The 22,280-nt window shown below is 53.3% G+C and overlaps 2 protein-coding genes across 2 annotated transcripts; both read left to right on the top strand.

Annotated features, from left to right (window-relative positions):
• The first annotated feature begins 315 nt into the window (after window positions 1–315).
• Window positions 316–8,787, top strand: LOC138068797 (ATPase family AAA domain-containing protein 2-like). The gene is made up of 14 exons (XM_068957509.1): window positions 316–567; window positions 1,209–1,317; window positions 1,550–1,665; window positions 2,334–2,508; window positions 2,806–2,894; window positions 3,252–3,411; window positions 4,492–4,582; window positions 4,806–5,083; window positions 5,511–5,545; window positions 6,531–6,726; window positions 7,221–7,406; window positions 7,880–8,015; window positions 8,164–8,357; window positions 8,767–8,787. Exons 1-14 carry the CDS (start codon window positions 371–373, stop codon window positions 8,785–8,787), a joined length of 1,983 nt encoding a protein of 660 aa, XP_068813610.1. The 5' UTR covers window positions 316–370.
• A 736-nt stretch (window positions 8,788–9,523) lies between these two features.
• On the top strand, window positions 9,524–21,780 carry LOC138068798 (ATPase family AAA domain-containing protein 2-like). The gene is made up of 18 exons (XM_068957510.1): window positions 9,524–9,548; window positions 10,894–10,949; window positions 12,665–12,812; window positions 13,169–13,279; window positions 13,481–13,559; window positions 14,202–14,310; window positions 14,543–14,658; window positions 15,327–15,501; window positions 15,799–15,887; window positions 16,245–16,404; window positions 17,485–17,575; window positions 17,799–18,076; window positions 18,504–18,538; window positions 19,524–19,719; window positions 20,214–20,399; window positions 20,873–21,008; window positions 21,157–21,350; window positions 21,760–21,780. The coding sequence occupies exons 1-18, from the start codon at window positions 9,524–9,526 to the stop codon at window positions 21,778–21,780; spliced, it is 2,205 nt and encodes a 734-aa protein (XP_068813611.1).
• Window positions 21,781–22,280: the final 500 nt, after the last annotated feature.

The raw sequence follows: 22,280 nt of genomic DNA on the forward strand, positions 1-22,280 counted from the left end.
CCTCACCTCAGGCAAACTGCTGAGGACACTCCCGCTCCCCGGGAAGGTAGGCTAGATGCAGAGCCTCTCTGAAGGGCTCGTTGCTTGTGTGTAAGTGGGATACAGGGTGGGCAATGCAAATGCATACACACACAGACCAATCAGAAGCTCTGTCTAGGCTCTGTGATTACAGGGGCAACGCGGGAAGGTGAAGGCCGGCAAGGGGAAGATGGCAAAGGTCCCTGGAAGCAGTATAACCTTCGAGCCAGGAAGACTGTTGCCTACTACCAGGAGGCATTGGAAGGTAGGTTCCACGCACAGTTTCTCGGGAGAGCTGATTTCTTGTGCAGAGTGGGCTCCACGTGGCTAAAGGAAAACAACTGTCATTGACATGCCCTGCCTTCATTCTGCAGGTCAGGCTCTCCCTTTGTCATTGAGATGCCTGTATCCTGTGCATGTTGCGTTTCTTGGCCGGCGTGCAGGCTCATTGCTGCTTTTTGTTTCTTCAGGCCCATCTTCTGAAGTCAGACAAAGAGCTGCGTCTCGCCGTGCCCGGTCACGAAGCCCGTGCTGCAGAAGAACGAGCAGGTCGGTGTATGGCTAGTGATAGTTCTCAGGGAGCCGTAGCGGTGCCTCTCCCATCACTGAGTAACACTTGTAAAGCTTTCCCGAGGGACGGTCACGAGGGGAAAATCACAGCATTGTAGCTGTGACAGTCGGAGGGTCTAGAGGAAGCAAGGCTTTTCCTCTGGGAGAGAAGATAGCTTTCATTAGCCAAGAGCTTGTAAAAAGGCAGGATTTGGGGGGGGGGGGGGGGAAGGAGCCAGTGATGAAGGATGAGGGTGGAGGTCCTGGCTGAGACTGGGTAACTGAAGCCAGAAGCCCCTGCCACAAATCGTCAGTAGACAATTTCATGGTGAAGTAGAACAATGATTTTCTTAACCCAGGTAGGCAATTTAGTGAGACCTAGAGGGAGAGTGTCTTGCTACGCTTGAGTAAAATGTCAGTCTCTTCTGTCCCATGATTGAAAATAGGTCAGTTTAAATTGGACAGGTGGCTCGAACCAAATTCTTCTTGCCTCTGAGAAATGAATATAGCTTCACAACATCCACGTTTATGCCAGTGTATAAGTGCTTCCACACTCTCTTGCAACAGGAAAAGCGCAGCTATCCCTCTACCTGCAGGTTCATTTAGAAAGCCCCTTGCCCTTTCTCCTTCTTGCACAACAGGGGTCTTCCCCTACACTCTGGGAAGGATGAACGCGAGGGAAAGCACGCGGAGGGAAGGAAAACGGGAACCAGCCTGCCGCAAGTGGACCCAGTGCAAACCGAGAGTTCGGTGAGGAGTGGGAACTCACTGAGGCGGTGGGGACCTTTCCAGTGTTCATGAGAACCTTCCTGACTGTGGCTGTCAACAGCTCCCGTGCTTCACGGTTTACTCTCGGGGAACTGCCAGGTCATCCTGAACCTTCCCTTTGGGCTGGCATAGGATACATTGGGAGGAAGGCTTTTTTGGCTAGGCTGCAGCTTTCTCTGACCTCTGACACGTCTCCTCTTGAATGTTTCCCTAGGTATGCTTTGATGGTGTCGGTGGTCTCGCTGACCACATTGCCGCTTTAAAGGAGATGGTGCTGTTTCCCTTGCTTTACCCCGAGTTCTTTGAGCGATTCCAAATCCGACCCCCCAGGTAACACACGCTGCCTTAGAACTACAACATGCTAATTGCGCTCTTCTCCGGAGAACATGAAGCGCAGGTGCCAGCACACCTGTGTGCTTCCACATTTCTGCCCGGGCACAGTTTGCCCAGTGGCAGTAAACAGGAATTCCTTACAAATGGCTTACGCCCAGGCTAGACCTACTTTCACACCACAAGCAATGCTTTGTTGCAGTCAAAGGCTTGCTGTCCAGGGCTGTCAAAGCTGAAGACGCTGCAGAAGGCTCCTGGTTTAAGAAGGTGGCTTTGGGAGTGCTTCTGCTGGTTGGCTTCTGAGTGTTTTGGAAAAGTCCCCTTGACTAGTTTATAAGCGGGAAGGCACGAGGTCCGGCAAGTCACCTCTAAGCTGTTGTTTGACAGACCTGCTGACTTCCCGCCTCCCTCTCTTTGTAAGGCTCAGTCAAAGAGCTTCCGACTTTTTCCACCAGAAAGACAGGCTTTGTTTGCTCTCAAATCTTGCCTCTTGGGAACACTGGCACCTGTCTGGACTTTCCTCCCACTGGAGCTCTTCCTGCGCTCTAATACTGCAAGTGTTCTGGTCAGGCGGGAAGGCTGCTTTGCTTTCAGGACGGCGGTTGCCACAGGCACTTTCCCATGTCTTTTTATTGTAGCTACGGACATCTCTTTTTGTCATGTTGCAGAGGCTGTCTGTTCTGTGGGCCACCAGGCACTGGAAAGACACTGGTGGCTCGAGCGCTCGCAAATGAATGTAGGCAGGGAGACAAGAGAATAGCCTTCTTTGTGAGAAAAGGTGCCGACTGCCTCAGTCAATGGGTCGGAGAATCCGAGCAGCAGCTCCGCTCCTTATTTGAGCAGGTAAGGAGGAAATAGGTTGGGCCAGAGTTGTACCTGTACTTGTCCGCGGTGGACGTCTGTCAGCAGAACTCGGCCTCCTGCCTAGTTTGGCCGTGTCTCCTGTTGACATGGGAACATCAGTGTTCCCTTCTCCCGTGCCGTCCGGCTTGGCCTGAAGGGCTGGAAACCTTGCAGATGGGTTGGGGCCAGCACAGGCTCCGTGCCTTTGCAGCCACAAGGATCATCCTGCGTGTTCTTGCTGAGTAGGGCTGTGTTTTACATACACTCAGTAGCCCTGCATCTGTGCTTCCCTTCCAGGCCTATGAGAAGCGGCCTTCGATTATTTTCTTCGATGAGATCGACGGTCTGGCTCCTGTGCGCTCCAGTCACCAAGATCAGATTCACAGGTACCACCTTTTCCTTGCATTGCCACGTAATCGGCTTCGTTTCCTTTCCCGAGGGAAAAAGACCCAGCTGGTCCCCTGGAGATGACACACGCACTTCTTCTGAACTCCTCTAGTACCATGACACAGAGGTTCACAGGATTTTAAAGACAAGAGTTGAAATCGAGTCCCTAAGCTTGGTTTCTGGACAAGGCCTCTCTTGCCTTACCTCGGTGTTTGGGGCCTACCATGAGTCCTTTCCCTAATCAACAGCTCTTCCAGAAAAGCTTATCCTTTTTGAGTGACGTGACTTTGGAGAAAGTCGGGCGGCATGTAACAGCAGCTACTAAACCAGGCAATCCAACAACATTTCCTTGCCAGTTCAATTGTCACCACGCTGCTGGCACTCATGGATGGCTTAGACAGCAGAGGCGAGGTCGTGGTCATCGGCGCCACCAACAGGCCAGACTCCCTGGATCCTGCTTTGCGAAGGCCTGGCCGCTTTGACAGGGAGTTCCTTTTCACCTTGCCAAACAGACAGGTAAGGCTCTTCCAGCAACCTTCCTGCTACGGTGCCAAGGCCTCTCTTTACAAGAACACCCTGTTGCCACACACTGTCTCCGAGAGGGAGGAAGCAAAGAGGTGCCCTACGTGCTGGAGACCTCCCTGTTCCCCGAGCAGAACTGGGAGGGAGGCTGCAAACAGGAGTTTCACGGAGCCTGGAGCACACGGGCTTTCTTCCTCGCCCAAGCAGTTGCGCTTGGCTTCGTTCCTTAGTCCACCCAGGCCCTTGCCTCCTGAAGTTGCCTCCTCGCTCTCACTCCTCCACTTGGGAGAAGCTTAGGTGAAAGCTTGTGCTTGAGTGTGGCCGCGCTGGGAATCCTGGGAGCCGCCCAGGAGCCTTTAGGGAGCTGCCATTGTAACTGGTCTGAGCAGGCAGCTGGATGGAGACGGGAAGGACACTGCCCAGATGCAACACTGGGGAAGCTTTCTAGTGGCAAGGCTTGGGACGCTTGCAGTTCTTTGGCAACATCCAAGCAGGGACCACAGAGCTACAGAGCAACCAGAAGTAACTGTTTCCTTTAGAAAATAGAAACTCCAGGAGAAAGTGGAGCCCCGGCTTTGGTGCTTTCTTTCCTTTTCTTTTTTTTTTTTTTTTCCCCCCCCTCTTGGCTATCCCAGATTCTTTTTTCTTGAGTTAGCGTGTGGGGAGCGGAGAGGAAGGAGAAACACATTATTGGATCGAAGGCTCGTAACAATGCACAACACAGTAAGAAAACAGGAAAGAAACAGGAAAACAGGAAAGAAACAGGAAACACTTCCCTGAATCTCTGGCAAAGGTCGGAGATGAGCATAGGCACAGCTTGACGTTTGCTCGTTCAGGGGTAGAGGTTTGAGTCAGAATTATTGTTTCTCCTACTGTAGTTACTCCTCCTACCTACTGGGGAAGTACTGAGCTTCGAGAAGCAGGCAGTGTGTTACTAGAATGCACACATTTCTTAACTTTAGCAGAGGAAGACAAGCAAGTACGGGAATGTGACAGTGGGGCTTTTGCGGATGTTTCTTTTGTTTCTGAGAAAAAGGTTGCAGACAAGCCCAAATGTAACCATCTGGCTTGTAGGCTCGCAAAGAGATTTTCAGGATCCACACGAGAGGCTGGAGCCCAAAGCCATCGGACACGCTGCTTGAAGAGCTGGCTGAAACATGTGTCGGTAAGATGAAAAAGCGCTCCGAGTTCCTGCCTCTGACTGGGTCCTGACAGCGTCTGAGCTTGTGCCAGGCAGTAGCCAAGCTCCCGAGCCTTCCCTTCCCTTGTCTCTCACCACACGGGAGGCTGTGCCTCCCAGAACGGAGCGTCCCTTGGCAAAGCCTGTCCTTGGCTCCTCTGAGCTGCCTGAGACTGACGGACCTTTTGCTTCTGCTCTGCTGAATTAGGATACTGTGGGGCCGACATTCAAGCCCTCTGCGCTGAAGCTGCCCTCTGCGCTCTCCATCGCCACTATCCCCACATCTACACCAGCAGTCAGAAGCTGCAGATCAACGTGGCTTCCATTGAGATCACTGCAACCGATTTTGTGCTGGCTATGCAGAAGACTGCACCAGCTTCACAGAGGGCCGTGGCTTCCCCCGGGCAACCACTCCCACCCGCCTCCAAGCCACTGCTTCAGAACACGCTAGAGAGGCTCCTAAAAGGCGTGCAGAGGGTATTTCCCCACGCAGCCCTTGCACTCCAGAAGCACCAACAGCCAGGTAGGGCCGTTACGTTCACTGCCGTCAGCCTCTCCCAAAGCAAACCCTGCTAGTTTGCGCCAACAACAGAAAGAAACCCTTGCGGCAGGCGGAGGGTAAATGGAATGAACGGTAGAGAGGGCAGAGCTGGGAACTCCTCCCGGTTCACAGCAAGGGAACTATGCGTTCTCCACTGAAGCAGCCAGCTTCTGGAGGTTGTCAGCATCATCTTTCCTGGGGTTTGGCACTGATTTAAGGCTTGAAAGAGGAGGCAATATGAGGGAGTGTTAGGCCGTGCCCTTCCCTTCCTTTCCACACTGGGAGTGTGGGCTCCCGCTGCAGAAAGAAGTGGCCTTGCTGGCTGCTTTAGGTGTCCAGGAACTGCGGAAGGGCTTCCTGCTTGTCCTCTAGCTGTACTGTAAGGAGAAGAGGAGTTTTTGCCACCAGTAAAACATAGCTTAGGCAAAGGCAGACAGTTTGGGGGAAATGGCATTATTCCGTGTATGCCCAGGCAGTGAAGACATACAAGGCAGTGGGTTTCAGCCCTCAGTTAGAAGCTGGCTTAGTGCAAGGGAGGGCTGCAGACCTTCAGGAGAGTTAACAAGCCTCTCTTACCTTCTCACGGTACCAATCCTTCTGTAGAAAACGCCTGCATGGAGAGTGAGGAGGCATCACCTTCTGGACAGCAAAAGGAAACCTTCCTCCACTTTAACAGGTTGTTAAACTGCCCGCGACCTTTTGAGTGAAATGCTTCTGATTGATTGCTGGGGCTTTCCCAAGTGTCTTGGCGGTTGCAGGTGGGAGGGGTGGTAGATGAGGGAGGAAAGAAGACCTTGCCCAGGGTGTCTGGTATCCAAAACTGCAAGAAGCAAGCACAGAGATAGAACTAGGTGCTACAGTTGTAAGAAAGCAAGGAGCTGCAGCCGATCAAGCTGAAGGGGGCAGCCTCCTTTTCCTCCCCCAAAGACATCCACAGACATTAGGGCATGCTGCCCTAATTTCATGCACGCTATTCCTCAAGGAGAGTTGCACTTGCAACCTAGGAGACAGCACCCAAGGACAGATGAAACAATTGGAACGCAAGAATCAAGCAAGTAGCCCCCATTTCTATGGGCTTACAGGAATGTTGTTATTGAGCCTAGCCACTTTTACCCTTCCTCACATACAGCTAAGGGCTCTCAAAGCCCGCGTCATTTGCTTTCCCAGAAGGCTTGTTCTGCCCCTTCGTGACCACCACCTCCGTTACCAGCTGACCACTTTCACCTAAGCTTGACCAGTGCGGAGAACTCAAGGCTCCTCAACTCAGGACATCCTGAGCGTGAGAGCTTCAGCGGGGAAGACAGGCAGACTGGTGTGTGCTGGACAAAGACAGACACCTTCACCAGCTGTGTCTTGACTCATCGCTTTCTTTCCAAACTGCTTGTCTTGCAGCTCTTCTCCTAGCAATGCTTGTGGCCAGCCAGCATGTCACCGGCCCAGGTTCCTAATAGCTGGAGAGCCCGGCTACGGGCAAACTTCTCACTTGGCGCCTGCACTCTTACACGCGCTGGAGAGGTTTGCCGTTCACGTGCTGGACCTGCCGGCTCTCTTTGCTAGCAGCACGCCACCTGAAGAAAGATGCACACAGGTACCGCTTCTCTCTGCAGTCTCACAGCATTAATAGACTTCACGGGCTTAGCGGAGGCGGCCTGGCTTTCCTGTGCTTTCTGTGGTGTTTATGTTGTGCTGAAGGAACCCTTTTCTTGTACACTGAACAGCAGAGAAGCAGCATGTTGTGCAGGAGCATCTTTTCCATTGCAAGTGCCGCACAGTAAGGCTGTTGCTAGCAGCTCAGGGAGCTCCAAGATGCTCTTGAGAAACCTCTCTTCCTGGCAAGAGCTGCTGCTGCTGGCAGCGGGCTCCGCAGAGCTGTTTCCCTTGCCTCTTCAGGCTCTCTAGCTCCCAGGAGGCGCCTCTGCATCTGCCTGACTGCTGGTCATGCCCTTTCGCCAGCCTCCTTCTTTAGCAGACTGAACGGCAACCCCGGTTTGGGGCCAAAGAAAAGGGTTTCTTTTCTCTCAGCATACCACAGGTATGCTGCTACTCGCTTCAGTGGTCTTCCCCAAACTTCCTTCTTACTAGTTGGTCCGAGAAGCCCAGAGGACAGCACCCAGCATCATTTATATGCCACACATCCATGCCTGGTGGGAGGCTGCTGGAGTCACCTTGAGAGCTACGCTCACCACACTGCTAGAGCGCATTCCACCTTACGCTCCAGTGCTGTTGCTCGCTACTTCGGATGTTTGCCATGCAGATCTCCCGGAAGAGGTATTTCTGCCACCGCTTTGCCCGCTTTTCTCAGTCTCATGATAATTTATCACTCCCTGAAGTACCTCAATCCTGTGCCCTCCTAAGCACTTGGACATTGCTATTTCTAGGGCACCCTGCTGGCATCTCCTCCCTCGGGAGTTGCCACAAGGCTTCCAAGTGAAGGGCGGCAAGGCAAGGCAATCCACTGCAGGCCACCTAGGAGCTGGTGCGTGCCCTCCCTGGCCTCACTGGAACCTCGGCTCGCTGCCCTGAGCTTTCATCCTGGAGGTCTTCCTTACAGAAGACGCCCTCCAGTGCCGGGCTGACCCACTACAATCTTGCCGTGAAGGCCAAGAAGCAAACTTGTTCTAGTCTCCCCCTTATTCAAAGCATTCCTCGGCTTCCCTGAAAACAGTTTTCACCTGCTTGGAGTAGAGCACGAATCTGCGGGGGGCCTTAGGGCTGCACTGTCTTTTCTCCTCCCGCCTCAGGTGCAAGCTTTGTTTTCGGAGCTTTATGGAGAAGTCTTCAATGTCCAGCCACCCAGCAAGGAGGAAGGGAGAAAGCTTTTTGAGGACTTGCTTCTCCACCAAGCTGCTCCACCTGCTGCACCACAAAGGAGAGCAGGTGGGAACTGTCCTACACATAGAGCTTTGCCATCGGTAGCTTAGCAGCTCTTTGGCATGTGTTTGGGTATTTGATTTCCTGGCATGACTTTGTACTCTGCTTGTGTCGGACTGCCATCGCTTGGCTAACCTGTTCTGGTTGACTGAAGGTTGCCACGCACTGGAAGTCCTGCCTGTGGCATCCCCACCTGAGCCTCGACTGCTGGCGGAGGAGGAAGAGCGGCAGCTGGAGGAGCAAGAGGAGCACACATTGCCAGCGGTGCCTGCAGATGCCAGTACGCCCCTGCCTGGTGGCAAGTTCCCTCCTGTTTTCCTTTTTGTCTTGTTTTGCCTTGTGCACCAAGTAAGAGGACGATGCTCGATTTGGAAGACAGAACTGCTTAGGTAACGCTTTGGCTTGCTGCTTCTGCTATCTCTGTGCAGCTGTATGCAGACGAAAGCGAAGGCGGCCCACATCGCCCTCGGAGAGCCAGGCAGAGAAGAGGAGGAGATGGTCACCCGCTGCTGAGAAGGAAACTCACATCTGGCTCAGGGTAGGTTGCAGCTCGCTCATCTACCTTTCCTTCCCGCTCTGCTGCCGAGCCTGGAGCTCTCCAATATGCCAGCGGAGCTGCAGGCAGGGCCAACATGCAGCTAACACAACTGGAGCCTTGCTCTTTCTCTCAAGTAGGTCCAAGGAGCTCATTTCCTCCATGGAAATCCGGTGCCATGCTTAAGTCTGTTCCCTGACGTTTCACTCCTCCTTTATTTAGCGATACGAGAAAGTAGGATGAGAGTTGTGTTGGACTGCCTTCTTGTGTGTGTGTGAACACATCGAGAGCCTGCTCAGAAGATCTCGTGCTACTGTAAATGTCTACTGTCTGGCTTTTTTCTTCAGCAGCTGCTGAATGCTGTGGGCGAGGCAACCAAGGACTGCAGCATACGCCACCTCGAGAAACTCCATCTGCTGCTCAGCCAGTGTATTTACCACCACCGGCAGGACAATGACAAAACTCAGTTAATCGAGGTAATTTGCTAAGTAGAGCCAAGCAGCAATTGTATGCATCTACAGATCCTTTTATTTTCTCTAAAGAACTCAGCTACCGAGGGTTTGCGTTTGTCTTCCAGCTTATAGCAAGCTTGTCTTTGTTTGGTTGGTGACTATTATTATTTTTTATCTTCTTTTTTTTGTTTTAGGAAATGAAGGAAGCAATTGAAAACTTCTCCCGTGCTCAGTAACGTGAAACTCAGAAAAGGGGCGTCTAGAATATATGAATAAAGCTCATGTCAATCCTTTGAAGGTGTCTTCCTGGCTGTTTTGCTATTGTTGCTCCTTCAGAAGCCTCGCAGTGCTGTTCAGAGGCCCCTCTTGCACCCCTCCATCCCATTCCCCCTCTTTCTTCCTCCTTGATCCCCTGCCCCACACATTGCTTACTCCGTTCTGCACGGGTCCACTACCCCCCGTGAACAACCCCAAATCCTCAGGACTCCTCATCACTTGCAAAGCCCAGGTTATCCCTCTCCCAGACTATGCCTGTAGTGGCCTCAGGGCCAGGTAAGTAGAGACTGGAGGCTTTTGGCCTTTGCCCTTGTCTGTTCTCCCTCGCCTGTCAGGTTCAGGTCTCTGTGGAGTTTTCTTCTCACTTGCCCCTTGGTCCTCGATCAGGTAACCTTAATGAAGCAGAGGCTCTCGCCAGCCACAAACCCTCCCAACGTCTCCCCAGCACTCTCCTGCTCGCCCCCTCCCCATGTTCCCCCAGCAACAAGGCTCAGCACCTTCTCCACAAAGGCACCTCAACGCACACGCGCGCACTGCACACACGCCCCAGTGCTCTCCTGAGGAAAAAAAAAAAAAAAGCCCCTCGAGTGGTTATGTGTGGAAAAGACGAGGCATTGGCCAGGTGATGCTTCCAGGTAGCACCAGCGTGCGGAGGGCACAAGTAGGAAGGGGGTGCTGCCGAGCGTGCCCTTTGCAAGTGAACAAGCTCTTTCCTGAGCAGCTCTTGCTCCTTTCATTGAAGAGGCCAATTTCTGCTCTGCCAAGCAGAGAGAGGTTGACATCTCGGACACTTTGCCATGGCCTTCCCCCAGGCTTCGGACACCTCTGTACCACATACACGCAAGCAAGCGCTTCTTTGTCCCACTCCCGTTGCACTTGGGTGAGCAGAGGCACACGGACAGGAAGGTGACAGAAGGCTTGCCTACACATGGACCTGTCTTTGGTGGATGTTCTCCTCCCGAGCTGCGTGAATATGCTCTCCTGCAGAGACACGGGCATGCTTACACAACTCTCCGGCTCCGGAAGAGGCACCGGCGCCCTGAGCGGGCTGCCTTCCTGGGCTGTTGAAGCCAGGGGCTCTCGGCAGCCTTTCTGTCCCTGTTGGCTTTCTTGGGCTGCGCAGTCGTGTGCCTTGCAACCGCCTCGGTTGCCCCCTTGGCATCCTCCAGGCTCCTTTGGGCACCCTCAGATCCCTTCTCCAGGCACGCTCACGTGCTCTCTGCCCCTCTGCCTGTGCTCAGATCCCCTCTCTTCCCCTCATGCATGCTCAAGTCTCCTCTGGTCCTCTCCCTGCAGCCTCCCAGTCCTTCCATTTCCCTCTGCGAAGCACCTCCTCCACGGGGAACCCAAGCAGTGTGAGGGCGCTGCGAGTATTGTAGGCTGTGTGCGAGCATCACATTTTTCTTCTGCAAAATGAGTGACTTTGGACTGAAAATGGGGATTTCGGCTCATGAGGATCACATTTTTCAACCCTCCCCCCTCCCCCAAATTAGCACCCACCCCAAGCCCACTATTCCCAGTGGATGTCCCTAATGCAGAGGCTTTTTAGTGCCGAGGGAAAGAAATGACCATTGCCAAAAAGGGTTTGGGTTCTGCTTTGTTTTTCTTTTATTTTTCCCAGGCTTTGACACTGTTGGGACACATTCCTGGTGCATTTGTCTGAACGCAGTTCTCAGGGTGAGAGAGCAAACCCCTCTGCTGCTTCACTAGGCTCGGCCAGCTCCATGCTCGTGGCCTAGGGAAGCAACAGCTAGGGCTCGGCCCTTCCTGCCCACAAGATCACTGAGGGCAGTCACAGTCTTCCTCTGTGTTCATTCGGTTGCTCCCTTAGGCCTGCCTTCCTCAGCAGAGCCTCTCCTTGCCAGCAGGTGTAGCCCAGCATCCCCGAGGTGGGGACATGGCAGGGCTGGAAGGCCTGAGGGGAGCCCCAGCCTGGGGAAGCCCTCCTGTGGCTGCGCCTGCCCCCTGGCGGCCTCGGGGAGTGGGCAGGGAGGTGGGGGCATCTCCCCTAAAGTGCCCCAGGCAGCTCCCCTTCCCCTTGCAGGGCCCATCTTGGCAGGGCCTGGCCGGTCAATGCGTCCCTGCAGCCCCTCTGTGACATGGGCTGGGGCAGGACGCAGTGAGCGCATCACAGCAACAGCTTCCCCCTGCCCACATCGCCCCGGGAGCCTGAGCTGAGCCCACGCGCTTGGCGGTGCTCTCGCTACTGCTCTGCTCTGCTCTGCTCTGCTCTGGAGGAGCTGCTGGGCCGGGAGCAGGAGGAGGCGAGAGGAGGTGGTGGGACAGCGCGAGACGCTGTTTGGTGAGGTTCCCAGCAGGACGTTGGAGAGCAGCGGCTTCTCCTGGCCGCAAGACCTATTTGGACTAACTCGGGAGGCTGCGAATTCCCTCTGGGCCCCTAGGGAAGTCCTCTGGCCTGCTGGAAATTGCCCGCTGTGGGAGCCCCTCCATTATAGGGCGCTGTCGGGGCTGCACAACTTCCACGCTTAGAATCTTGGCTCCCCAGCAACACGTCCACCCCCGTGTCACTCGTGCCTCCTCAGCTGTGGTGAGAGGACCTTTGGCCCTTGCTCCAATAACTGCCTCCTCCTTTGCTGCTGCCAACACAGGTTTCTCCTGTGACGAGTGTTCATGTAGCTGTGGGTTTCGGAGTTACGCTTGTGCTCCTTGGTATGGTGGAGCCAACCTGGTTGGCAGGAGTGTTTTGTGCAGTCATGGCTACTCCAGTCTTTGAGGACTGAGAGGGTGCGTGAGAGGAGGAATCATAAAGGTGCTTCATGTCTGCAGAAGCTGCAGGCAGCTCCTGCGTAACTCCCTGCTGCTGGCTGAGGTTTTGCATTATCATTCCAACTAGACCTTCCGACTACTGGCTCTCGTGTCTACGGGCTCAGCAATTTCTCTAGTGTCTTGTGAACCAAACACTTGCTTCACTTTCAGCAGATTTCCCTTGTCCTCTTCAGCAGTTTTCATTGCCTGAGAAACTGCCTCAGGAGTAAAGAGCTTCTCTTGCATGCTTCCAAAAGTTGACATGTGCTTCATATGCTGCTTGAGCTCAGGTTCGGAGGAAGCATGGACCTCAGGCAGACTGAAGGAGTCCTTGCAGAAGAAGTCAAAACGTCTTTACCTTCCTCTTTCTCAGTAAGTTCTGTCTTCCACCCAGCACTCTGATGCCCTTGCACTTTTCACGCAGCTGAACAAACGCCTTCCAAAGTGCACTGCGCTCCACAAGAGCCTCTGTCTTTGCTCCCTGTAGGCGTGCTATAGCCTGAGAGAAAGGAAATCATCTGTCATATGCTATCAAGCTCCACTGGAAAGTACGTTAGAGGCAGCCTTTCTCGGAAGGGCTAATTCCCCACGCCTAAGCGGGGACATGAAAATGTCCGTGCGCACAGCGCAGTCCCAAAGTAGAGCTAGCTTCTGTCATTGTAGGGCCATCAAAGGCAGGTGAACGCCACACAGGGGAAGATGGCCGCGACTCTCCCAAGGACTATTACCTTCGACCCCGGAACGCCGTCGTCCAGTACCAAGAGCCATCGGAATGTGGGTTACAGGCACCGTTGGCCTGAAGGGCTGGTTGCTTCTGATTAAGGGTGGGGGAGTAGAACTTCTGGAATGAGAAGGTACATAGGCAGAGACAAACCAGAAATGATGCCTGGGCACTGTAATTACAGGGTCCTCAGAAGACGAGCAGACAGAGGATGATGGCGAAGGTACTCCCCGGGCACCTCACCTCAGGCAAACTGCTGAGGACACTCCCGCTCCCCGGGAAGGTAGGCTAGATGCAGAGCCTCTCTGAAGGGCTCGTTGCTTGTGTGTAAGTGGGATACAGGGTGGGCAATGCAAATGCATACACACACAGACCAATCAGAAGCTCTGTCTAGGCTCTGTGATTACAGGGGCAACGCGGGAAGGTGAAGGCCGGCAAGGGGAAGATGGCAAAGGTCCCTGGAAGCAGTATAACCTTCGAGCCAGGAAGACTGTTGCCTACTACCAGGAGGCATTGGAAGGTAGGTTCCACGCACAGTTTCTCGGGAGAGCTGATTTCTTGTGCAGAGTGGGCTCCACGTGGCTAAAGGAAAACAACTGTCATTGACATGCCCTGCCTTCATTCTGCAGGTCAGGCTCTCCCTTTGTCATTGAGATGCCTGTATCCTGTGCATGTTGCGTTTCTTGGCCGGCGTGCTCATTGCTGCTTTTTGTTTCTTCAGGCCCATCTTCTGAAGTCAGACAAAGAGCTGCGTCTCGCCGTGCCCGGTCACGAAGCCCGTGCTGCAGAAGAACGAGCAGGTCGGTGTATGGCTAGTGATAGTTCTCAGGGAGCCGTAGCGGTGCCTCTCCCATCACTGAGTAACACTTGTAAAGCTTTCCCGAGGGACGGTCACGAGGGGAAAATCACAGCATTGTAGCTGTGACAGTCGGAGGGTCTAGAGGAAGCAAGGCTTTTCCTCTGGGAGAGAAGATAGCTTTCATTAGCCAAGAGCTTGTAAAAAGGCAGGATTTGGGGGGGGGGGGGGGGGAAGGAGCCAGTGATGAAGGATGAGGGTGGAGGTCCTGGCTGAGACTGGGTAACTGAAGCCAGAAGCCCCTGCCACAAATCGTCAGTAGACAATTTCATGGTGAAGTAGAACAATGATTTTCTTAACCCAGGTAGGCAATTTAGTGAGACCTAGAGGGAGAGTGTCTTGCTACGCTTGAGTAAAATGTCAGTCTCTTCTGTCCCATGATTGAAAATAGGTCAGTTTAAATTGGACAGGTGGCTCGAACCAAATTCTTCTTGCCTCTGAGAAATGAATATAGCTTCACAACATCCACGTTTATGCCAGTGTATAAGTGCTTCCACACTCTCTTGCAACAGGAAAAGCGCAGCTATCCCTCTACCTGCAGGTTCATTTAGAAAGCCCCTTGCCCTTTCTCCTTCTTGCACAACAGGGGTCTTCCCCTACACTCTGGGAAGGATGAACGCGAGGGAAAGCACGCGGAGGGAAGGAAAACGGGAACCAGCCTGCCGCAAGTGGACCCAGTGCAAACCGAGAGTTCGGTGAGGAGTGGGAACTCACTGAGGCGGTGGGGACCTTTCCAGTGTTCATGAGAACCTTCCTGACTGTGGCTGTCAACAGCTCCCGTGCTTCACGGTTTACTCTCGGGGAACTGCCAGGTCATCCTGAACCTTCCCTTTGGGCTGGCATAGGATACATTGGGGGGAAGGCTTTTTTGGCTAGGCTGCAGCTTTCTCTGACCTCTGACACGTCTCCTCTTGAATGTTTCCCTAGGTATGCTTTGATGGTGTCGGTGGTCTCGCTGACCACATTGCCGCTTTAAAGGAGATGGTGCTGTTTCCCTTGCTTTACCCCGAGTTCTTTGAGCGGTTCCAAATCCGACCCCCCAGGTAACACACGCTGCCTTAGAACTACAACATGCTAATTGCGCTCTTCTCCGGAGAACATGAAGCGCAGGTGCCAGCACACCTGTGTGCTTCCACATTTCTGCCCGGGCACAGTTTGCCCAGTGGCAGTAAACAGGAATTCCTTACAAATGGCTTACGCCCAGGCTAGACCTACTTTCACACCACAAGCAATGCTTTGTTGCAGTCAAAGGCTTGCTGTCCAGGGCTGTCAAAGCTGAAGACGCTGCAGAAGGCTCCTGGTTTAAGAAGGTGGCTTTGGGAGTGCTTCTGCTGGTTGGCTTCTGAGTGTTTTGGAAAAGTCCCCTTGACTAGTTTATAAGCGGGAAGGCACGAGGTCCGGCAAGTCACCTCTAAGCTGTTGTTTGACAGACCTGCTGACTTCCCGCCTCCCTCTCTTTGTAAGGCTCAGTCAAAGAGCTTCCGACTTTTTCCACCAGAAAGACAGGCTTTGTTTGCTCTCAAATCTTGCCTCTTGGGAACACTGGCACCTGTCTGGACTTTCCTCCCACTGGAGCTCTTCCTGCGCTCTAATACTGCAAGTGTTCTGGTCAGGCGGGAAGGCTGCTTTGCTTTCAGGACGGCGGTTGCCACAGGCACTTTCCCATGTCTTTTTATTGTAGCTACGGACATCTCTTTTTGTCATGTTGCAGAGGCTGTCTGTTCTGTGGGCCACCAGGCACTGGAAAGACACTGGTGGCTCGAGCGCTCGCAAATGAATGTAGGCAGGGAGACAAGAGAATAGCCTTCTTTGTGAGAAAAGGTGCCGACTGCCTCAGTCAATGGGTCGGAGAATCCGAGCGGCAGCTCCGCTCCTTATTTGAGCAGGTAAGGAGGAAATAGGTTGGGCCAGAGTTGTACCTGTACTTGTCCGCGGTGGACGTCTGTCAGCAGAACTCGGCCTCCTGCCTAGTTTGGCCGTGTCTCCTGTTGACATGGGAACATCAGTGTTCCCTTCTCCCGTGCCGTCCGGCTTGGCCTGAAGGGCTGGAAACCTTGCAGATGGGTTGGGGCCAGCACAGGCTCCGTGCCTTTGCAGCCACAAGGATCATCCTGCGTGTTCTTGCTGAGTAGGGCTGTGTTTTACATACACTCAGTAGCCCTGCATCTGTGCTTCCCTTCCAGGCCTATGAGAAGCGGCCTTCGATTATTTTCTTCGATGAGATCGACGGTCTGGCTCCTGTGCGCTCCAGTCACCAAGATCAGATTCACAGGTACCACCTTTTCCTTGCATTGCCACGTAATCGGCTTCGTTTCCTTTCCCGAGGGAAAAAGACCCAGCTGGTCCCCTGGAGATGACACACGCACTTCTTCTGAACTCCTCTAGTACCATGACACAGAGGTTCACAGGATTTTAAAGACAAGAGTTGAAATCGAGTCCCTAAGCTTGGTTTCTGGACAAGGCCTCTCTTGCCTTACCTCGGTGTTTGGGGCCTACCATGAGTCCTTTCCCTAATCAACAGCTCTTCCAGAAAAGCTTATCCTTTTTGAGTGACGTGACTTTGGAGAAAGTCGGGCGGCATGTAACAGCAGCTACTAAACCAGGCAATCCAACAACATTTCCTTGCCAGTTCAATTGTCACCACGCTGCTGGCACTCATGGATGGCTTAGACAGCAGAGGCGAGGTCGTGGTCATCGGCGCCACCAACAGGCCAGACTCCCTGGATCCTGCTTTGCGAAGGCCTGGCCGCTTTGACAGGGAGTTCCTTTTCACCTTGCCAAACAGACAGGTAAGGCTCTTCCAGCAACCTTCCTGCTACGGTGCCAAGGCCTCTCTTTACAAGAACACCCTGTTGCCACACACTGTCTCCGAGAGGGAGGAAGCAAAGAGGTGCCCTACGTGCTGGAGACCTCCCTGTTCCCCGAGCAGAACTGGGAGGGAGGCTGCAAACAGGAGTTTCACGGAGCCTGGAGCACACGGGCTTTCTTCCTCGCCCAAGCGGTTGCGCTTGGCTTCGTTCCTTAGTCCACCCAGGCCCTTGCCTCCTGAAGTTGCCTCCTCGCTCTCACTCCTCCACTTGGGAGAAGCTTAGGTGAAAGCTTGTGCTTGAGTGTGGCCGCGCTGGGAATCCTGGGAGCCGCCCAGGAGCATTTAGGGAGCTGCCATTGTAACTGGTCTGAGCAGGCAGCTGGATGGAGACGGGAAGGACACTGCCCAGATGCAACACTGGGGAAGCTTTCTAGTGGCAAGGCTTGGGACGCTTGCAGTTCTTTGGCAACATCCAAGCAGGGACCACAGAGCTACAGAGCAACCAGAAGTAACTGTTTCCTTTAGAAAATAGAAACTCCAGGAGAAAGTGGAGCCCCGGCTTTGGTGCTTTCTTTCCTTTTCTTTTTTTTTTTTTTTTCCCCCCCCTCTTGGCTATCCCAGATTCTTTTTTCTTGAGTTAGCGTGTGGGGAGCGGAGAGGAAGGAGAAACACATTATTGGATCGAAGGCTCGTAACAATGCACAACACAGTAAGAAAACAGGAAAGAAACAGGAAAACAGGAAAGAAACAGGAAACACTTCCCTGAATCTCTGGCAAAGGTCGGAGATGAGCATAGGCACAGCTTGACGTTTGCTCGTTCAGGGGTAGAGGTTTGAGTCAGAATTATTGTTTCTCCTACTGTAGTTACTCCTCCTACCTACTGGGGAAGTACTGAGCTTCGAGAAGCAGGCAGTGTGTTACTAGAATGCACACATTTCTTAACTTTAGCAGAGGAAGACAAGCAAGTACGGGAATGTGACAGTGGGGCTTTTGCGGATGTTTCTTTTGTTTCTGAGAAAAAGGTTGCAGACAAGCCCAAATGTAACCATCTGGCTTGTAGGCTCGCAAAGAGATTTTCAGGATCCACACGAGAGGCTGGAGCCCAAAGCCATCGGACACGCTGCTTGAAGAGCTGGCTGAAACATGTGTCGGTAAGATGAAAAAGCGCTCCGAGTTCCTGCCTCTGACTGGGTCCTGACAGCGTCTGAGCTTGTGCCAGGCAGTAGCCAAGCTCCCGAGCCTTCCCTTCCCTTGTCTCTCACCACACGGGAGGCTGTGCCTCCCAGAACGGAGCGTCCCTTGGCAAAGCCTGTCCTTGGCTCCTCTGAGCTGCCTGAGACTGACGGACCTTTTGCTTCTGCTCTGCTGAATTAGGATACTGTGGGGCCGACATTCAAGCCCTCTGCGCTGAAGCTGCCCTCTGCGCTCTCCATCGCCACTATCCCCACATCTACACCAGCAGTCAGAAGCTGCAGATCAACGTGGCTTCCATTGAGATCACTGCAACCGATTTTGTGCTGGCTATGCAGAAGACTGCACCAGCTTCACAGAGGGCCGTGGCTTCCCCCGGGCAACCACTCCCACCCGCCTCCAAGCCACTGCTTCAGAACACGCTAGAGAGGCTCCTAAAAGGCGTGCAGAGGGTATTTCCCCACGCAGCCCTTGCACTCCAGAAGCACCAACAGCCAGGTAGGGCCGTTACGTTCACTGCCGTCAGCCTCTCCCAAAGCAAACCCTGCTAGTTTGCGCCAACAACAGAAAGAAACCCTTGCGGCAGGCGGAGGGTAAATGGAATGAACGGTAGAGAGGGCAGAGCTGGGAACTCCTCCCGGTTCACAGCAAGGGAACTATGCGTTCTCCACTGAAGCAGCCAGCTTCTGGAGGTTGTCAGCATCATCTTTCCTGGGGTTTGGCACTGATTTAAGGCTTGAAAGAGGAGGCAATATGAGGGAGTGTTAGGCCGTGCCCTTCCCTTCCTTTCCACACTGGGAGTGTGGGCTCCCGCTGCAGAAAGAAGTGGCCTTGCTGGCTGCTTTAGGTGTCCAGGAACTGCGGAAGGGCTTCCTGCTTGTCCTCTAGCTGTACTGTAAGGAGAAGAGGAGTTTTTGCCACCAGTAAAACATAGCTTAGGCAAAGGCAGACAGTTTGGGGGAAATGGCATTATTCCGTGTATGCCCAGGCAGTGAAGACATACAAGGCAGTGGGTTTCAGCCCTCAGTTAGAAGCTGGCTTAGTGCAAGGGAGGGCTGCAGACCTTCAGGAGAGTTAACAAGCCTCTCTTACCTTCTCACGGTACCAATCCTTCTGTAGAAAACGCCTGCATGGAGAGTGAGGAGGCATCACCTTCTGGACAGCAAAAGGAAACCTTCCTCCACTTTAACAGGTTGTTAAACTGCCCGCGACCTTTTGAGTGAAATGCTTCTGATTGATTGCTGGGGCTTTCCCAAGTGTCTTGGCGGTTGCAGGTGGGAGGGGTGGTAGATGAGGGAGGAAAGAAGACCTTGCCCAGGGTGTCTGGTATCCAAAACTGCAAGAAGCAAGCACAGAGATAGAACTAGGTGCTACAGTTGTAAGAAAGCAAGGAGCTGCAGCCGATCAAGCTGAAGGGGGCAGCCTCCTTTTCCTCCCCCAAAGACATCCACAGACATTAGGGCATGCTGCCCTAATTTCATGCACGCTATTCCTCAAGGAGAGTTGCACTTGCAACCTAGGAGACAGCACCCAAGGACAGATGAAACAATTGGAACGCAAGAATCAAGCAAGTAGCCCCCATTTCTATGGGCTTACAGGAATGTTGTTATTGAGCCTAGCCACTTTTACCCTTCCTCACATACAGCTAAGGGCTCTCAAAGCCCGCGTCATTTGCTTTCCCAGAAGGCTTGTTCTGCCCCTTCGTGACCACCACCTCCGTTACCAGCTGACCACTTTCACCTAAGCTTGACCAGTGCGGAGAACTCAAGGCTCCTCAACTCAGGACATCCTGAGCGTGAGAGCTTCAGCGGGGAAGACAGGCAGACTGGTGTGTGCTGGACAAAGACAGACACCTTCACCAGCTGTGTCTTGACTCATCGCTTTCTTTCCAAACTGCTTGTCTTGCAGCTCTTCTCCTAGCAATGCTTGTGGCCAGCCAGCATGTCACCGGCCCAGGTTCCTAATAGCTGGAGAGCCCGGCTACGGGCAAACTTCTCACTTGGCGCCTGCACTCTTACACGCGCTGGAGAGGTTTGCCGTTCACGTGCTGGACCTGCCGGCTCTCTTTGCTAGCAGCACGCCACCTGAAGAAAGATGCACACAGGTACCGCTTCTCTCTGCAGTCTCACAGCATTAATAGACTTCACGGGCTTAGCGGAGGCGGCCTGGCTTTCCTGTGCTTTCTGTGGTGTTTATGTTGTGCTGAAGGAACCCTTTTCTTGTACACTGAACAGCAGAGAAGCAGCATGTTGTGCAGGAGCATCTTTTCCATTGCAAGTGCCGCACAGTAAGGCTGTTGCTAGCAGCTCAGGGAGCTCCAAGATGCTCTTGAGAAACCTCTCTTCCTGGCAAGAGCTGCTGCTGCTGGCAGCGGGCTCCGCAGAGCTGTTTCCCTTGCCTCTTCAGGCTCTCTAGCTCCCAGGAGGCGCCTCTGCATCTGCCTGACTGCTGGTCATGCCCTTTCGCCAGCCTCCTTCTTTAGCAGACTGAACGGCAACCCCGGTTTGGGGCCAAAGAAAAGGGTTTCTTTTCTCTCAGCATACCACAGGTATGCTGCTACTCGCTTCAGTGGTCTTCCCCAAACTTCCTTCTTACTAGTTGGTCCGAGAAGCCCAGAGGACAGCACCCAGCATCATTTATATGCCACACATCCATGCCTGGTGGGAGGCTGCTGGAGTCACCTTGAGAGCTACGCTCACCACACTGCTAGAGCGCATTCCACCTTACGCTCCAGTGCTGTTGCTCGCTACTTCGGATGTTTGCCATGCAGATCTCCCGGAAGAGGTATTTCTGCCACCGCTTTGCCCGCTTTTCTCAGTCTCATGATAATTTATCACTCCCTGAAGTACCTCAATCCTGTGCCCTCCTAAGCACTTGGACATTGCTATTTCTAGGGGACCCTGCTGGCATCTCCTCCCTCGGGAGTTGCCACAAGGCTTCCAAGTGAAGGGCGGCAAGGCAAGGCAATCCACTGCAGGCCACCTAGGAGCTGGTGCGTGCCCTCCCTGGCCTCACTGGAACCTCGGCTCGCTGCCCTGAGCTTTCATCCTGGAGGTCTTCCTTACAGAAGACGCCCTCCAGTGCCGGGCTGACCCACTACAATCTTGCCGTGAAGGCCAAGAAGCAAACTTGTTCTAGTCTCCCCCTTATTCAAAGCATTCCTCGGCTTCCCTGAAAACAGTTTTCACCTGCTTGGAGTAGAGCACGAATCTGCGGGGGGCCTTAGGGCTGCACTGTCTTTTCTCCTCCCGCCTCAGGTGCAAGCTTTGTTTTCGGAGCTTTATGGAGAAGTCTTCAATGTCCAGCCACCCAGCAAGGAGGAAGGGAGAAAGCTTTTTGAGGACTTGCTTCTCCACCAAGCTGCTCCACCTGCTGCACCACAAAGGAGAGCAGGTGGGAACTGTCCTACACATAGAGCTTTGCCATCGGTAGCTTAGCAGCTCTTTGGCATGTGTTTGGGTATTTGATTTCCTGGCATGACTTTGTACTCTGCTTGTGTCGGACTGCCATCGCTTGGCTAACCTGTTCTGGTTGACTGAAGGTTGCCACGCACTGGAAGTCCTGCCTGTGGCATCCCCACCTGAGCCTCGACTGCTGGCGGAGGAGGAAGAGCGGCAGCTGGAGGAGCAAGAGGAGCACACATTGCCAGCGGTGCCTGCAGATGCCAGTACGCCCCTGCCTGGTGGCAAGTTCCCTCCTGTTTTCCTTTTTGTCTTGTTTTGCCTTGTGCACCAAGTAAGAGGACGATGCTCGATTTGGAAGACAGAACTGCTTAGGTAACGCTTTGGCTTGCTGCTTCTGCTATCTCTGTGCAGCTGTATGCAGACGAAAGCGAAGGCGGCCCACATCGCCCTCGGAGAGCCAGGCAGAGAAGAGGAGGAGATGGTCACCCGCTGCTGAGAAGGAAACTCACATCTGGCTCAGGGTAGGTTGCAGCTCGCTCATCTACCTTTCCTTCCCGCTCTGCTGCCGAGCCTGGAGCTCTCCAATATGCCAGCGGAGCTGCAGGCAGGGCCAACATGCAGCTAACACAACTGGAGCCTTGCTCTTTCTCTCAAGTAGGTCCAAGGAGCTCATTTCCTCCATGGAAATCCGGTGCCATGCTTAAGTCTGTTCCCTGACGTTTCACTCCTCCTTTATTTAGCGATACGAGAAAGTAGGATGAGAGTTGTGTTGGACTGCCTTCTTGTGTGTGTGTGAACACATCGAGAGCCTGCTCAGAAGATCTCGTGCTACTGTAAATGTCTACTGTCTGGCTTTTTTCTTCAGCAGCTGCTGAATGCTGTGGGCGAGGCAACCAAGGACTGCAGCATACGCCACCTCGAGAAACTCCATCTGCTGCTCAGCCAGTGTATTTACCACCACCGGCAGGACAATGACAAAACTCAGTTAATCGAGGTAATTTGCTAAGTAGAGCCAAGCAGCAATTGTATGCATCTACAGATCCTTTTATTTTCTCTAAAGAACTCAGCTACCGAGGGTTTGCGTTTGTCTTCCAGCTTATAGCAAGCTTGTCTTTGTTTGGTTGGTGACTATTATTATTTTTTATCTTCTTTTTTTTTGTTTTAGGAAATGAAGGAAGCAATTGAAAACTTCTCCCGTGCTCAGTAACGTGAAACTCAGAAAAGGGGCGTCTAGAATATATGAATAAAGCTCATGTCAATC

The sequence above is a fragment of the Struthio camelus genome, chromosome 11, assembly GCF_040807025.1.
Source record: "Struthio camelus isolate bStrCam1 chromosome 11, bStrCam1.hap1, whole genome shotgun sequence".
Classification (NCBI taxonomy): Eukaryota; Metazoa; Chordata; class Aves; order Struthioniformes; family Struthionidae; genus Struthio; species Struthio camelus.